We start from the raw sequence: 17,628 nt of genomic DNA on the forward strand, positions 1-17,628 counted from the left end.
ACACACACACACACACACACACATACTGGTTTTATTGGTTTCATTCAGTTACATGATCTTACTCATCGACGAATGCAAGAATCAGCAAGATTAACATATTAAGTTGTTCTCCAACCCCGAGAGTCACACACGACATAACGGATGACACAAAACCAAAAAAAAAAGTTGTTAAAAGTGATCTGGAAGGAGTGGCATAAATCCTCTAAAACTTGATTTCTTCAAATGTGTAGGACTTTAATATCCCAGCCTTCTGACCACATGAGTGTTAAGTTTTACAATCAATTAAAGCTCCAGCTTCATGTCCTTCAAGCTGTGTTCCTATTTACTTTATGTAGACATCGAATATATTGTATGAAGATAAAGTTATCCAGACACAACACTCATTTAAATACTTCATGTACAGATTCATATTTATTCACTTTGAGATGTTTACAAATCAGTGTGTTCAGGCAGAGACTGACATACAAGCCTCAAGATCACAGTTGCTCCATTTCAGGTTGTTTTTGGCCTCCGTGGTGTTCCGGATAAATCTGTTCCCTGAGAAACTCCTTCCTTTTTTCCTCAGACATAAATTGCAGCCCCTGCTCTGTTACCTGGGGGGAAAAAAAGTAACTATCACTGCTGAAAATGAATCTTTCATTTGTAGTTTTACGAGGCATTGTGTGAAACATCAGAGAGTTATTGTTGTGGAGACCTTGGCCCTTTCTGAATAGTCACAGTTCAGTATGCAGTACGTACTTTTCAGTATGGAGTTTCAGTATACTGAACTCTCCTGGTCATTCAGTATGCATTTTTTGGGTCCACCTCAGTATACTGAACATTTCAGTATGCATACTAACTTCCTGGTTTCATGCAGTATGGATCGGATGCGTGCTTTCAGGAAATGAATTGTATTTTACCCACAATGCTGTGCGAAATTAAACGTAAATCATCACGTCACGTCCGCCTCCAAATCAAACGAGCGTGGATTAATTGAATCAATTTTTAATTTAGAGTTAAAGTCCCGACTGAAATCACTGCTTTAAATTAACAACAGAAAATATAACAAATATCTGCATTATTATAAAACCTTTCTCCCTCTATTTAAATAATGATTTCACTGTTTAAATGTGTCTTCATTAGTTTATTTTATATTCTGTATATTACTGTCTTTCATTTGTACTTTCCTGTATGTACTGTATGTTATTTAGTTATTTAATCTGTCTTTTACTTGATTTACATTGTGATATTGTTGTTTGTTTACCTGACTGTATATGCGCGTTACTCTTCTTGAATAAAGCTATACAAAAAAAAAACGGAAAAAAACACGGGTGGATGTGGCCGGTTCGGGAAACGTAAATGACGTCACTTCCATACTGAATGAATCAGAAGTAGGAACAAATATCTGCCTACTGTGTGTGCATACTGAATAGTAGGTACTAACAGTATACAGCACAGATAGTATCTACTGCATACTGCATACTGAAAGATTGAGTAGGTACTTGGCAATTCAGATACGGCCCTTGTGTCCTTCGTAAAAAAGGAATTTAAGTCTCACCATGACAGGGTCATATCCCAGAATCCTCAGATGGCGGATCCTTACAGCCAGGGGACCCCGAGGACGAGAGGTGCCGAAGCAAACAGCGGAGGGTGGTGCACAGAGTACTGCGATTCTAGGGGATTAAGAAGAGAGTTTCCCCAGCTTGAAAAAAAAGGTCAAAATATGAATTTTGATGCATGCATGACCAGATGGAAATGAAGAAGATCACTGCGAGGCTAAAGAATGAAACATGAGCAGACTGTGGGTTTTTTTTTTTTTTTTTCACTCTGAAATGTCGACACCGTTTGACGCCCACATCTTGAAATTTTTTCAAAAGGCTTTTGCCAGTAACTGTTTTTCTTCACCTCCCCAAAAACAAACAAACAAAAAATGATCGATGCATGTATTTGATCATAGTTACTACAAACTATTTGAGCTATTTGTTGTAAAGTTCTTTGTTAAATGCAGCAGGCTCAACAGGAAACAGTGGAAGCACTCAATCACTAACTGACAGAACAAGTTTGCAAGAAAGACATACAGTTAGAAAAGTAAGGTCTATTTTCTTTTACATGTCTCCTCATTTTCTTTCCAGTCTAACTTTAAATTATTCATGTTGGAGACGGATAAAATGCTCACGCTCTAGGTTGTCCTATTTTTTTCAGGTACAGCTGAAATAACTGCACAGATAAAACGTTTAAAGAGAGAAATATACATTCAAACAGATGACTAACTACATGATATATTTACAGGGGACTGTCTGTGCACAGTTGCGTTAAAGTTACAAAGAAAAAGGCACCAGAGAGACGAGAGATAATCTGAATAGAGAGTGGCTGATTCAACTTTTCAGATTTGGGTTCCTGGTGAAGTGTCATTAGCACAGACTTCATTTGAATCCAAACCTTGACATGTTTGAAACATGCTTGCTCAGTCAATGAAGGTTGTAGTTGTGGTGAGCTATACCAGAAATACGCTGCAGAAGTCTGCACGGTAACCCTGCAGGTGTTTTCTGCTACATGCTGATGTTGAACTCTTACCTTTGACTGCTCTCTGCTGGAGGACTGGCGGCTTCAGTCGCAGGGGTTTGGTTTGGCAGAGGTTTGGTTATCACAGCATCTGAGAGTCAAGAGTGCACACATGTAGTGTCTACGGTAACAGTTTTAAAAAGAAAGTCTGATTCTGGTTCAAAAAGAGAGACGACAATGGTGAAATAAAAACAAGTTAAAAACCGATCCCAGCGAAAACATGCCCTCACGTTCTCTCTATTCCACCTTTCACTCTTTACCTATGAAGTACATGTTCTCCACCACAACCTCCTCCTCAAGTATTGTATCAGCCTCGTCCCCCAGCACATCCCGCAGGCACAGTGAGAGCACCGAGTTGATAGATGGATGGACGGGGGTGTAGTCTACCAGCGAAGACGAGGGGACGGTCAGGGGCCGAGAGAGCGCGGGACGATCAAGACGGAGGCACAAGTCCAGCATCCACAACAGTCTGCTCTGGTTTTCGAGGAACTTTGGTGCTGAGGGGAAACAGAGGAGAAATTGTGAAATTGTAGGTGTGTGTGTGTGTGTGTGTGGAGGGGGGGGAGGTAAATAGTCAAAGAGCTGATAAAAACAGTCTTACATGTCATCTGTAACTGCTCCACTGTGCTCTCCTTCAGGAGCTTCTCCAGCGGTGCAGAGGGGAAGTGGCCGAGTATACACAGAGAGAAAACGGCCCGTAACAACTCAAACCTGGACATCTTAGGCAGATAGGACTCCAGAACCTGACAGAGACTATCCAGGAACCTGCAACAGAGACTTGACGTTTAGCATCTCACAATAATGTCCCTTCACCTCTAGAGTGTTGTCTTTTTGGAAACTTTTTTCTGTAGGTTTTAAAATGATGCACAAGATGATCTGCCCTTCATGATCCCCCCAACTACTTTGAGGAATTGCTCATTTTTAATCCACCTTTAAAAAGTAGCTGCTTTAAAAAGTTTATAGAGAAGCACTTAACTTCTTTAGAGCAGAAGACAGCTCAGAGTGACAGCAGCCTTAGAAATAATGCATGTAGGAGTACAGTCGACCTACTGCTGTCTCCGATGCTGCAGATCATAGTTGAGGGAGGAGTACACCTTCAGGACACAGAGGAGGTCTTTCAGCGTCAGAGCATCTGGATCGGCGATCACTTTCTCTGCAAACTCCTCCATCAAAGCGTCGGGACAGAAGCCGAGGCTCTCGAACACAAACAGGAAGAGAACCGCCTGAGGAGGGAGAGACGGAAGAATGGAAAGAAATGAAGGCAAAGTTGTGTTTCATAAAAAAGAACCGAGTGACTGATTCAGGCTGCGAAAAGCCAGCCGTGTGTTGCAGCACCTGTTTGTTGGTCCACATGTAAATCACGGAGGCCACGTAGTCCGAAATGTCTTTGAACAGATCAGAGTCCCTGTAGCGCAGATCCCTGCAGGACAAGAGGAGTTTGAACAATCTGCTGAACGGGATCCCGTTGAGGTTTTCTACCAGAGGGGAAGAAGAAAAAAAAAAAAGAGGACGAGCAGGTTGATTAAACGAAGAGACAGAAATCTTTTGATGAGTATAATTTAATATTTCAGGTCTCGTTTGCCACTTTATTCAAAGTAGACTGCGAATCAAAGATGATGGGCTTCATTAAAGGTTTTACCTCTGATATTATTGGTGCAGACATCCAGCAGGGGTTTGGAGTGGAAGCCCAGTGTGACCATAGTGGAGATCATGTGCAGAGAGTTAGGAAGGCTGAACTGGTCTTTCATTGATACAGCCTTAGCCTGCAAGAAGGATTCAAGAACAGGTTAAAAAACGCAGCTCATTTTCAGCCCTTGACCCTCGTTAAAACCATTTCAACGTAACAAAGAGATAAATGGAGATAAGAAAGGGTCATCCTCAAGTTGAAACTTGATTAATGTTCGAATCATGCGTGAAGGGATCTGAGCGCCATGTGGTCACACACCAACCTCTAGTTTACGTTTCAGATGCAGCGGGGTGTCTTTCCCCAACACACGCATCATAGTTTGGAGAGACATCACACTCTGGATCGTGGGAAGTTGGGCCTCAACTACCAGCCTAAGAAACAGCCGTCATTAAAAAAAGAGCTGATCCACAGTTTTGAAAATCTTTAAAGAAGCTTATTGACATCACTTGGCAGTCCTGACCTCATGCCGTCCTTCAGCGCTGAAACATTGGGGCTGGGCTCCATGTTTTCAAGACAGGAGGCCAAGATGGACAGGCCCTTCTCATCGAAGTCATTCAGACTCTCCTGTAAAAACAAGATGATTAACAAGATGATGCAAAAATCTAAAGAAAGACACGTTCTCTTGTTTGACCACTTGAACATGTCACCTGGCAGGCTCGGAGGAACGTCTGGACCACTCGGCTGCCTTGGGGAACTCCAAGATTGATCATGCTTATGAGAGAATAGGCCAAATCCTCACTGTGCACGAGCCTCACGTTCTTCATGGCCTCCTGCAGCAGCCGGTCAAAGGCGTGGTGCTCAAACATCAGCCTCAGCTCGTAGCGCCGCTGCTCGTCCGTCAACTTCTTCATGCAGGACCACATGTGGGTGAGGCAGTTGCTGATCTCCCGGGGCGTGGGCGAGTGCTCGCAGGTGAGGTCCAAGACGTCTGATGGGGAGCCACAGCCCTGCAGGCGGTCCATGAACGCTGACATCCACGACGGCCGACTTGAGGCGGGGTCATCAGATTGGACCTCAGCGGGAAGTGAAGAGGAGAGGCGCTCCCTCTCCTCAGAGTCCTCATTGTGTGTCCTATCCTGTGAGTAAAACCTTACTGCACTGACAAGGCTTCTGCTCAGGGGTGTCTGGGTTTGCCTTGCACCCAGAATGAGAGCCGACTGCTGAGTATGGAGAGATTTGTCCCTGATTGATGCTGTCAACAGGGGGCTGCGATGGTGACCAAGAGAACCACGGCTGCAGAAGCGAAGAGCCCATCTCACAACCTCTTTTGTCACCCGCACAGACATTTTAATATGACAGGGTTAATATTTATCCTACTCTTTTCACATTACTAATACAGACGCATACACTATAAAAAAAAATTGAAAATTACATTCAAATGATGTAAAATGCAGTATTTTTGACTTATCTGCCAGCAAGGTCACCAGACAACCTCTTTCAAAATGTAAACACCGGCTAGTTTTACACCCGGTTCTTTACTACTGTAGCCTTAGAAAACACACGACTAACAGCACAGCGCAACACTGAGAAACCGAAACCATGGTGTCATAAAAAAAATGAAAATGTTTCGCGAAGATACCTCAAACCAAATTACATCCAAACACAGTTTGTCCAATTCACGTTAGCTAACATGATTATCACACGCTGCTGCGTCCGTCGCCGTAATCACTCCCCCCCCCCCGCCGCCTCTCAGCGCGTTAAGTCGAGAAGGTACCGTACAAATTAATAAATATATTTTCATAATATTTAACAGCAGGAGAAAATGTTCTGCTCGCTATTGTTACATACATTTCTAACATTTAATACAATTAATCAGAGATTGTTTTAAATAATAGTTCTTAAATAGTTGTTGAACGTGTGTCGCTGCTCCTACACGGATTTAAATAAGCGCAGCACCTCTTGTTACCTAGCAACCAACGCCAACTGGATGAAATGGCCAAATTCGTACTTGCAGGTAAAGTTCTTCAGTTTCTTCGATTGTTTCAGTCTTATTTTGAGTTTTATTTGAAATAAAAATATTCACGAGGGACATGTAATGTTTCTACGTCGATTCATTTTCACAACTTAAAGGTAGAGCCGACTGTCCACATTACGCCAAAGCGGAATTATTAGCAGACAAGCTGCGGGAATGTCTGCCAAACTTCAGGATGCACAAGCTCTGCATCCTCCCAGATCAGTGGAAGGTCGTATGTTTTACTTTAATACGCCTGTAATCATATTATTTCCCCCTAATAGTTACTATAATATGCCCTGTTCCGTGTTATTATGTTGTTTTCTCACATGTTGTAGGAATGGCTTGAGGACACCTGCAAGAGAAATGGCTGGAAACACGAGAGGTCCCCTTTGGTCTGGAGGGAGCTGGTGTTCCAAGGGGGCAAAGGGATGCTGTTAGGGGGCTTTAATGACTTCATGGAGCATTGCCAGGTATAATTACATGACTTTTTCAAATTAAAATCCTTTCCAAGCTGTCCAAAACATCACATTTCTTTATATATAGGACTACTACAACATCACTTCAGACATGACAACAGATGTAATCCTGAGTGTTGCTGCAGAGAATTATGAAACAAAGATGAAGAGTATTGAAGAAGAGCAACATCGGGTCAGTCTTATTAAACCCCTTCACGTATGGATCTGCAGGTGGGCTAGTTCGATTTTTAGTCTAAAAAAAAAAAGAAACCTTTCACATTTGATTAAATGTTTCATCATGTTTTTCATATCTTCCCAGTGCTCTCAGCCCGACCTGCCGCTTCCTTATCCCCGCTCTACTCTCTGCTGAGGTGTTCCTGCATGTTTCCGCAATAAGCCTCCACCTGCTGCACCTGGAGGGAGAGGAGGACGAGCTGGAAGAGCTGAAGATGGAGACAGAGGACCTGGCACTTCCTTTGCTCCATCAAGTATAGTTTATTGTAATCAGAGTTTTTCCTTTTTAACCACACCAGAATGAAAATAAAGCCAACTAATTGTACTTTTTTTTTTAATAGGTGACTACCCACACTGACCTGAAAGAGGCTTTCAAAGCAGCAGATGTCATTCTGCTGTTGGAGGAGCGGTGGCGTGATGACGGTGATGAAGAGAATGAGGAGAAGAAGAATTTGACAACAATCTCAGACAGGTACCGAGAGTACGGCCAGCTTATAGACACAAGAGCCAACAAGAAGGTGAAAGTGATTGTGTCCGGTGACTCATTTGTCAACCTGAGATGCTCACTTCTTTTGGACAACGCACACTCCGTTGACAGCGGCCGGTTTGTCGCCATGGCAACGCAGCTGGAGAACGAAGCAAGAGCAGCCATTGCAAAGAAGCTGAAAGTGAGGCCTGCAGGTAGAGACGGCAAACTCTGATGTATGCCAGCCTTGTTAACGTTCTTGCTTTTCTGTCATGATTTAAAACATCTCCATGTTCTTCTGCTGTAGATGTAGCACATGTCATAGTGTGGGGGAACATCAGTGGTAGTTTCTACATTGACATGCAGAGGGCGCAAGTGTCCAACTATGCTGGGGCAATCAGTGGACCAGCTTTCTTTACTCAACCGGTGCTTAAGATTCTCCATGACAGGTAAAGAACAGGATCATAAAGGAGTTAACTAGCTGTGTATTGTAGTGGACACCATGTATCACATAAGTAGGACTTCATATTTCCACACTAACAAAGACAGACAAATGTAATACTTAATCAGAGCGGTATTCAAAGCTCTGCATGTCTTCTACCTGGTGGTTAAGACTATCAGAACTGACTACTAGAAGTGTCTGGGGTGGGAGCATGAAAAGATGAAACTAAAAACAGTGATTCAGAGACCTGGTTCAGTAGTCGAGGGGGTTTTGTCTCAGGGAGCTTAAAAGCAGTAGACTCACAGCTTCAATGGTCATAAATTATATGGATTGTCCCATATGTCGCTTTGCTTTGATAAAAAATATGATACAGTCTGTCCAGCACTCGTCTGCTAAACTCTACCCTGCTGTGACTTCAGTCTGTCCCAGTCTTGATTGCACACTAATCTGACCCGGCAGTTCTGACTGCTCCAATCAACAACATCCTTTCCCGGAAAGTGGCGGCAAAACAGAATAATCTCCTTATTTCTTCCAGGAAATGGTTGGAAACAGACTTGCAGGAGTCTGTAGGCCGTCAGCGTGCAGCTGTGGCTTCAAAAACCTGCAGGACAGCTGCCATGACGGAAGCCAACGGGATCCTCTCCGTGCTCAAGCCCTGGAACGGAAACGGTGGTCCAGATGAGGTCGTCTCTTTGGGTGTACTTTGCAAAGGTAGAAAATAGAGTTATGATAAGCACTTCTGGACAATTAGTTATCACCCTTAAAGTGATTTTGAAGAATTTAAAATGTTTAATTAAGATGTATTTTAAACCATTGTGATAATTCTACAGATATTTTATGAATTGGAAACATCAGTGTGTCCTTTTTTTAAATAGTTACTCATCCAGCTTGTGTTAAACTGAAATGATTTTTATCACCCACCTCTAGGCTACTTCAACCTCCCGGATGGCATCGTCCTCTCAGTCCCAGTAACCTTCAAAGACGGTGAATGGTCGGTGCTGTTTGACGTGACTGTTGGAGAAGTGTTGCAGGAAAGACTTCAGCTCATTGCCAGTGAACTCGGAGAGGTCAGTCAAGATGAATCATTCTGTTGTTTACAGCATACAGTGTTTACAGGTACTTACAGAGCTGTTCTCCTCTCCCAGGAAAAAGAACTCAGAGCTGAAGAAAATCACAATTGTTAAGAAGACAAATATGTTTTGGTTTTGTTCAAATCTTCCTGTTAAAGAATTGTTTCACGCTGACAACATGGACAAAAGATGCAGGTTCGACAGTTGCTAAAAGAAAGGATAACGCAGATACATTTCAGTGCCACACCTGAAGTTTGTTTCAGTTTGTCCTTTTATTTCTCTGACTTTCAACACGAGGAGTTTGCAGTTTTTATTTTGACCAGTTTAAAGACAATAAACTTTTCCCGCTGTGTGAAACTCATCCGAATGCCTTTATAGTTTTTATAGATGTAAAAGATCAAACTGAGTACTTTATGGAAAAAGGAGAAATTAGAAAATATATTCCTTTTTTAAAATTGTACAGTTCAGTAAGTGCCTTTTTATATAGTTCAAGAAGCAGTATTTTTTTTAAGCATATATCACACTACTACCATACACAAACTAGTCTGTTAATGTCCGTCTCTAAACGGGGTGTCATCACTGGTTTCTGTCATAAACAGAGGACACATCAAAGCTCAGATTCCCCTGCTCAGTAACTGAATGCATGGGCTTTTCTTTTCTTTTTTTTTTAAAACCTGAAACATTCAAATTGATTTTCTCACAAATTGTGCAGAAACTTTGTCAGTCGACGAGGAGAACAGAGTGCTGTTTTTACATGCAGAATATACATGTTTCTACACTATACACAAGGAGGCATCGACTGGAAAAGGAAAGGTTAGTACAAATACAACGCACTACGACAAGTCGGGAAACATATTCTGCGATGCTATGTTCAATTTGTACAACCCACCCCTGAGATTTGGATGCTGAGTGGTTACCAAAAAAAGCAAAAAAAAGGGCCTCTTTACAGTCGGCTTTTCTTTTTGCAAGCGTCACCGCGTTGATAAAACAGATCAAAAAGAATCGGCTCTGCGAAAAGGAAAACTCTTGACCTCAGATATTGATCGTGGTGGACACATGCGTGATGCACGGCATGCATGGACTTGTCGTGGCACGAAGGAGGTTATTAGTTCAATTTACATATCCCAGTGATGACTGTACAGTTACAAGAAGCCTGTGTTGTCCAACAAAGGTGTAGCCCGTTAGTCAGTTACGTTCAGAGTGGATGAATGAAATGAAATCTGTTAACAAATCTAAACAAAAATGAGGCATCAATCCCAGCGAGGAAACTCAGGAACACTTCTGTGTGTACTTAAAGATCTACGACTTGTCAACATCCAACAATGTCAAGTTTCCGTTTTCAGGCAACATGTGAAAGACCACCAATGTTTCCGTCCTGACCTGTAACCATGGAGACCCTGGGACTAAGTGAAGGATAATCAACGTCACTACATGTCCAACCTGCACGGCCATCATTAAAACTATCATCATACAACCAGAACGGGTAACTCAATGGATTTAATTTGCTTCTTTTTTCTTTTTTTTTAACTCCCCAACAATAAAGTGTCATCGACTGATCTTTAAATTAAATAATTTATAGCATATATTAATAGTTATATAACCCGACGTTTCAACTCTTTGTTACACCATCTTTATAAACATCTGCTTCTGAACCAAAACAAGGTGGACGGGAAGAAGGGGAAGTCCAGTATTTTAGAACCAAGGCTGGTTGTGTGAGGCCAGTTCATGCAGCTGCAACACAGGTGAGCAGACACTTTCGGTAACAATCAGAGCCTGTCAGCGGCCAATGCAAAGACTTTTCGTGGACTTTAACTAAGTGCATTTGCCTGTAGGGATACGTTTACAGCCAGTGCAGCCTGTTTCACTGCTGCTGGCTGAAGCAATCAACGAGAGGCGATTCACATAGTTTATGCCCTTTGTTTCCATGGTTTAAAAATACTGGAATTCCCCTTTTACGCTCTCCCAAAGAAAAGAAAGGCATCATTATTGAGACTCGTCTGCTAGATTATCAAGAAAAACCTGATTTAAAATGCTTTGCTGCCACCACCCCCCCCCCCCCGACAATATGTCGTCTCTCCATTTAGCCAGTTGTGCCTTTAAGCTGCTCTTGTTGAATGTGATACTACAAGAAAGCAGAATGAATAACTCTCCTGTAACTGCAATTCCATGATCTGTTTTAGACTGTGTGTGTTTAGGTGAACACACCAACGCTGCGCCGTTATTGGACTTACATCAAATAGGCTGATGATCATGATATAGTGAGGGTCTACCCTTGTAACGTCAACGCAGAGCGTCGCTTCATTTCAACCAACCAACAGTATTAAACTCTGAACTCTTTGATAAATGTTTTGTATATAGTATGTATGAATATAATGTGGTTCTAACGTACAAACAAAAACAAAAACGGTAGGAGGCGGGGGCAGGGCGGGAAAAGGGGAAGCTATGACTGTGGTTGATGCTGATTGGCTGGAGGTGTCTCTGAGGCTCCTCCCACCCCCTGTCTGTCAGAGCCGAGGTCCAGCCCCTCATCAAAATGCTCCAGTTCACTTTGGTCCAGAAGCTCAAAGTCCTCGTCTTCGGTTGGAACCAGTGTGTCATCAGGTATCTCCTCTCCCACGCCGCTCCCTGTTCCCTCATCCAGGTCCTCGTCAGCCCCTAGCGGCCCTAATGTAGTGACTGTAGTGTGAGCGGCGGCGGCGGCGGGCTGGGTGGAGGTCTCCAAAGCACTGGGTGGGGTTTCAGTGGGAAGGAACTCGGCCAAGGAGGGGTCCTCGCTGGCCTCCGTGGAGCGCAGCAGGGCTGACAGAGTGTTCTGCACCACGGTGGAGATAGCCGTGCTCACTATCTCCTCGCTCAAGGCCTCCAAAGACCGCTGTGCATCCTGGGTAACTGCAGCCTCCTCCTCCTCCTCCTCCTCCTCCTCCTCCTCCACCTTCTCCACCTTCTCCTTTTCCTCGCCCCCCTGGCTCCCCGCTTCCACCGTTGCCACACTCGACACAGGCGACATCCCCTCCTCGCTTCCAGGTGGCCGCCCATGCCCGTTGAAGTGCGTGTTCACAAAATGCAGCGGCGAGGCGAGGTGCTGGATGAGGAGGCTGGCCGGGCTCAAAGGTTCCCCCTCGGACGGCGCTCCGGCCTGGGCGCCGTCCGCCTGACCGCGCAGGGGGAAGTGAAGAAGGTTGTGCTCCATGGACGGGAACTCCTCGACTGAGGGGAACTCCGGAAGATCCTTCAGGTAGGACTCGTCAGGGTCGCTGTGTAAACTCTGCAGGTCCAGGTCTGAAGCAGAGAAGAGACAGAGTGATCCCACACGCATTTGAAAGATTACCAGATCAGGAGGGCAACTTGCGAGACCCCTTGGAGGAGTCAAGCGATGATTCACATTTCTATATTTACACAAGTGCAGAATCATGGAGCTGAAAGTCCCGTAATTACCCATTCAACTCAATGCGCCACCCGCCCGCCTGACCACCATGGGGGTCCAGAGCCTTCTGCCACTCTGCCACTCTGCCACTCTGCCCCCCCCCCCCCCCCCCCACCCCCCCCCCACTACCACTCACACCTCTGGAAGTCCCTCCTATCAGATATCTGTTTCATTGACTCTCTCTCCATCTTCAAATCCCGTCTCATGAATCCTCCTCACCCTGATTTTATATCCAGTAAATCTGTCTTTTTTAATGTTCATTTTCATCATTTATTGTATCTTTGTTGCTCCTTTTTCCCCCCTCTCTGCTGCGTAAGGTGACCCTGAGTGTTTGAAAAGGAGCCTATGAATAAAATGCATCCTTTTTATGATTCGTTTAAACTGTGGCTCCAACGTCAATCCGTGTTGGCACGAGCGATCGTTTACCTTCAGAGACGTCGGTGAGTTGAGGAGTGGTGGCTCTGGAAACTGAGAACCCGCCGCTCTCCAAGATGGACGCCTCCTCATCGGACAGCTCCGAGTCCGTGATCGCCATCGCCAGAGCGGTGGTTTTCACATCCACCTGAACAACAAAACCCGACAGAAACAAACAAAAACAGCATGAGCTCTTCTGGACTCATCGCTTCGAGCTGGAACATGTCGCCTTGTGTTAGCTATTCGGCTAGAACCAGCTGAAAATCAAAACAGTCCTTTTTCCACAAGCGAGTCTTCAGTACTAAGAAGCTTTTATCTGAATTCATGTAGAGGATGTATGTTCATGTTTACATTCACCATGGTTTGTAGGTCTTAAATCACTGCGAAGACATGCAGACACAGTGACTGACCATGTGACATGACATCATTACTGCGTGCACGTCCTACAGTAAAAACGAGAAGAATGTGGTAGTTCTTAGACCCTGAAGCCATTTCTGATACAACTCTACAGAGCCTCATTCACGTTCCAGGTAGGAACAAACGAGCCGACGTTCATAAAAACCCAAGGCAGAGTTATTCACAACACTGTGACTGTTTATCTAGAGCTTCTCACACACTCAGGCCGTGTGCTGCCATGACTGACAGCTAACGTGAGCGTTTTCTAATGCTTCAAACTCGTACGAACAACATTCATAAGTGGCATTGGACGAGGGTTAAATGTTTGGGTTTGTGTCCGTACCGTCGGGGCGAAACACGACAGCTCCTCCTCGCTCTCACTCTCCGTTTCAGCTCTCGGCTCGTCGCCCTCCTCCACCTCCTTCTTCACCTCTGTCAAATCAAACGTACACACTTTTAAAAAGAAAGTTGTGAAGAAAGATGTGTACATGAAGTTGTCACATGACAGATATAAATAGCTGTAAGGACTGACTGCGAGACAGAAAGGCAGTCGGATGTATGCCATCGCTGTACAATGAGTAACAGAATCAGGTCAACATGTGGCATTGTTACAAAGACCATTACTGTTTGCAGGTGTGTGGAAACTCAAGCTCCTTGTGCAGCATTCCTTCTTACTTGCTAACACCTTGTTCGATTCTTTTAAACAATCCCGCAGCCATTAAAAACAAACGGGAACGCGTTCACATGCTGCAGGATTGAAGAGTTGAAGACTGAGGCGCAACACGAGCGGCGTCACAGTCACACTCACTCCGCTTGTCGTGCTTGCGGTGCTCTGTATCCCCTTTCATGCTGTAGTCCAGCTTCATGAGGATGGGCTCCAGGCCCGTGTACATCCTCTGGATCAGCTCATGGTACACAACCAGAGGCCACAGCAGCACGCTCAGCACTGAACAGGTGCACACGGACAAAACATGACTTTAGTCTTCAAATGAACATGTGCTGCAAATACAGAATATGTGCAGAGAAATAATCTGATTTTATGAGTTAAATCTAGTTAGGCTGATAAACCTTAACATGCACAAACTCATGTTATGTAAATACATGAAGAAAGAATGCAAACTACAAGAACATGCTATTACTCCCCTGACTGCTAGTTTAACCTCACATGACACGCCCTCTTTGTCAAGACAAAGCACACGACTCCACACAACGTCAGGGCTTTGCATTACAGTTTTTTCTCTATTCATTTTATTCGGGCATCAAATGACTCACCTATGATATAGGAGATCATGATTCCAGGTACATAATGTCCCACCACGGCGAGCGCAAAAGAGCCGCTGCACATCATCACGCAGAACTGCGAGAAAGGGCGAGCAAGAAGAGAGTTCATGCAGCGAAACAAAACATGAGGAAGTGAGAAAAAAAAAAGAAAAAAAAGTGTCGTCTGTGCAGGTGTGACTGTGTTTGAAAGAGGAGCTGCAGCAGCTGCAGAGATCAGACGCTTTCCTGTGCGCTGCGGATTTGTCTGCATTTTTTTTTTTTTTTTGTTCTTGGATTTACTGTGAGTCATAAAAAGGCGTCTGGCTATTCTTTGCTTTTCCGTGGGCAGCGTCGGCGTCAGGGACTCGTACCTTGCCGTGGTTCTGCCTCTTGTACTGCAGCGTCTCCTGCAGGTACAGGCAGCAGGTCAGGTAGCCCTCTGCCAGGTGGTGACTGAGTTCAGGTATACTGAGCAGACGCTGCTCCTCGCCCATTGTGTCACTGCACGAGAACGAGAGCAAAAACAAACACACCAAGAGCGACAAACATCAGCACGTCGATCGCTACTTCAAGCTCTTCAGGCAGACGATTTGAAAAAAAAAAGAAGCTTTTAATGAATGACTGTGTTAAGAAAGAGGCACAGGTGGATAACCGGAGATTAGTTCTGATGATACGCTGTAACATGGGAGGGATATTTCAGAAACACAAAGGCAGACTATTACACCCTGTTGGAATATAACAGATAGTCTTCTTTTCTCTTACAACAGGGTATTAAGACACAAACTACAGCACAAGTCATCTGTTTGTCGTGTACACACTACACACCTTTGCACGGGGTGAGCCTCTGCGTGTTGAACTGCAAAAAGGAGAGGAAACACATCGTTAGCAGCACGTCAGAATCACACGATGTGATTTAGCAAACACGTTTAAATGACAGTTTTAAAGACTACCACTGACTTGATGATGATGGACCTTAAAGCATAGCAAATGAAGGTTGACGTATGCTCCGTACACACAGATTTTCTAAATGACTAGGAGGTGTAAAAATGTTCCAACTGCTCTGCTAGATCGTGGCAGTCGGCAGCTGCAGGACACGCGGCAACAGCTGCAATGTAATCGTAAAGTATGTCGGCCAAACGAGCTTTTCGCCTCTTACAGGCTCAGGTTGCTTTTTTTTTCCAACACGTCTGTCTTTCTTTCTGTAAAGGTTTCAGACGTTTTGCTGGAGAGTCCCCAGACTCACTTGGCTAAAGCGGTCATTTTTTTGTTTTTTTTTAGTCCTCCGCTGACACGTTTGTTGGTCTTACTGTGTGCATCAAGTCTTTTCCAGGGTTCGCTTGGACCCTGCATGACCCAAAAACACAAACTAACACACCAGTCGAGGAAGAGGTACGCCAACAACTTCTGGTTTCTGAGGGAAACAATGACTCTTTTTGTTGAAGGATTCTGTCGGCTTTGGAGAGACGTATTTAACGGCTATAAAAATTCACAAAAAGTTGCATTTCTGCAAAGAGTTTTTTTTTGGAATGATGTCAAGACTCTCTGAATATTAATGGAAAAAACCAAGCAATTTTAGCAGACGTGGAGAATTTGCACAGAAAGATTATTATTATTATTGCTGCGCCTGTTAAAGCCCTGTAAGCACTGCGATTTTAGGAATTCAAAAATTCTTTATACCGAGTGGAAAATTGGACCACACAGTGCAAAAATAAAAACCCAGGTCAAAAAAAAAAGGGCCAACATGTCCCCTTAAGTAGACCGGCAAACACTGTGTTAACACTGAAATAGTTAGAGCGGGCTTCTCTGTCCAGCAAAGGTGCTCCACAAATAAAGATTTTAATTCCCTGGCAACGGTGAACATTTCCTTGTGCAATGAGTGACAAAGTCCGAGGACCAGATTCAAATTACACAAAAGGGCTTACTAGTAATGATGGGCAACTTGGGCTTCCATCTCTCCAGCAGCATGAGTCCCAACAGGGACACACTGAGCAGGAAGAGAGGCCGCAGGGAGGTGGACGACAGGAGCCTGTAAGGACCAAAACAGGAGACCAATCAGCTTCAATACAATAACAAAGCATTTATTTACTAGGATCCCCAATGGGCTACAACCAAAGTCGATTTAACGATTAACCCTCATTCAAAACTTTCCCCCATTGTTGTAGCAGCTCTCTGGTGTCTCCGCTGATCTTGTGGGGGTGTTGTTAATCATTTATATGCATCATGGTGTGCGCTGGGTGACTCTGATATTCAACCACATTACTTACATTTACAAAGAAAATTAGGAAAAGGGATATTTTGATTTCGTGTCAGAGATTTGAAACAGAATATTCATATTTTTGTTTTGTAATACAAGAAAATCGTAAAAAAAAAAAATCGTCATGAAACCGAAAATCGCGATAGGTATCATACCATGAGTTCAATGTATTGTTTCATAAATAAAGATTAGATTTGAAAAAACTGCCATACCTATTATGGGACGATGAATTAAAGAGATAATCTACATGCTGGCTGCTGCTGACAGCAGGATAAAGAGGCCTGTGGCACCAACAAGCATGACAGGAGTGTTTGTTTGGATTCATTTGAGCAAAAACTAACAAGTGTCAAAACGCAAAAACCCTCGAGTTGGTTATTTTATGAGGGTAAAAAGGTTTTCCCGACGGTTTTTATGTGTGACGCAACATCCTTCGTGCAGAAACTGAAGTTTAAAGTGCTTGTAAGCGTCGTTAGCACTCGGCTAAAGACGTGGGATTATCTGATTTATCTTGACGTCCACGCGTAATATCCTTGCGCGCGTCAGTCAGCGAGCCAATATTGATTAATTCAAGTCATCAAGGTGTGGAAAAGAAAAACAAAAAAAGGTGATTTAACACGATTTACCAGAATAATGTGTTGAGTGTCAGGGCGACACAGATGCTGTACAACGGCCTCTCCCACACCAGCAGCCTCTGCACCCACAGCAGCGGCGGCTCGTACTGCGATAGCCAGCCCTGGAGACGCTCCTTCAGGCGGACGAGCTCCGGGTTCACGTCCCCGCCGGCCTGCTCCGAAGACCCCGCGGGGAACAGAGACTCCAGCCCGACCGAAGAGGAGGTAACCGAGGGGTGTCTTCTGGCCTCCTCTCCGCTCGCCATGTTTCCCCTACTTTGTTATGTTGTTTTGGATGTCACGGGGTTTATGGAAAGAGAAGCGTCAAGCTGGAAGACGCTTAAGAATAAGAGCATCCGGTTGGTGCTTTCAAAATAAAATATGAAACCTGGCTGTTTTCATGGATTCAGCAAAAAAAAG

The 17,628-nt window shown here is 44.2% G+C and overlaps 3 protein-coding genes across 3 annotated transcripts; 1 reads left to right on the top strand and 2 right to left on the bottom strand.

Moving 5' to 3' along the window:
• Positions 1-389: 389 nt before the first annotated feature.
• Positions 390-5,897, bottom strand: fastkd2 (FAST kinase domains 2). Its single transcript, XM_020653931.3, has 11 exons — positions 4,876-5,897; positions 4,689-4,792; positions 4,491-4,599; positions 4,181-4,304; positions 3,877-4,016; positions 3,592-3,764; positions 3,143-3,306; positions 2,802-3,038; positions 2,554-2,632; positions 1,538-1,652; positions 390-593 (listed from the first exon to the last, which is right to left on the bottom strand). Exons 1-11 carry the CDS (start codon positions 5,512-5,514, stop codon positions 477-479), a joined length of 2,001 nt encoding a protein of 666 aa, XP_020509587.2. The 5' UTR covers positions 5,515-5,897; the 3' UTR covers positions 390-476.
• Positions 5,898-6,094: 197 nt separating this feature from the next.
• On the top strand, positions 6,095-9,226 carry mdh1b (malate dehydrogenase 1B, NAD (soluble)). The gene is made up of 10 exons (XM_020653918.3): positions 6,095-6,182; positions 6,299-6,411; positions 6,518-6,652; positions 6,726-6,868; positions 6,957-7,125; positions 7,213-7,552; positions 7,645-7,786; positions 8,315-8,490; positions 8,707-8,846; positions 8,925-9,226. The coding sequence occupies exons 1-10, from the start codon at positions 6,161-6,163 to the stop codon at positions 8,961-8,963; spliced, it is 1,419 nt and encodes a 472-aa protein (XP_020509574.2). The 5' UTR covers positions 6,095-6,160; the 3' UTR covers positions 8,964-9,226.
• Positions 9,083-17,532, bottom strand: retreg2 (reticulophagy regulator family member 2). Its single transcript, XM_020653917.3, has 9 exons — positions 17,221-17,532; positions 16,266-16,369; positions 15,169-15,199; positions 14,715-14,844; positions 14,356-14,440; positions 13,892-14,029; positions 13,427-13,515; positions 12,700-12,835; positions 9,083-12,128 (listed from the first exon to the last, which is right to left on the bottom strand). The coding sequence occupies exons 1-9, from the start codon at positions 17,472-17,474 to the stop codon at positions 11,290-11,292; spliced, it is 1,806 nt and encodes a 601-aa protein (XP_020509573.2). The 5' UTR covers positions 17,475-17,532; the 3' UTR covers positions 9,083-11,289.
• Positions 17,533-17,628: the final 96 nt, after the last annotated feature.

This window comes from Labrus bergylta, chromosome 24 (assembly GCF_963930695.1).
Source record: "Labrus bergylta chromosome 24, fLabBer1.1, whole genome shotgun sequence".
Lineage (NCBI taxonomy): Eukaryota > Metazoa > Chordata > Actinopteri > Labriformes > Labridae > Labrus > Labrus bergylta.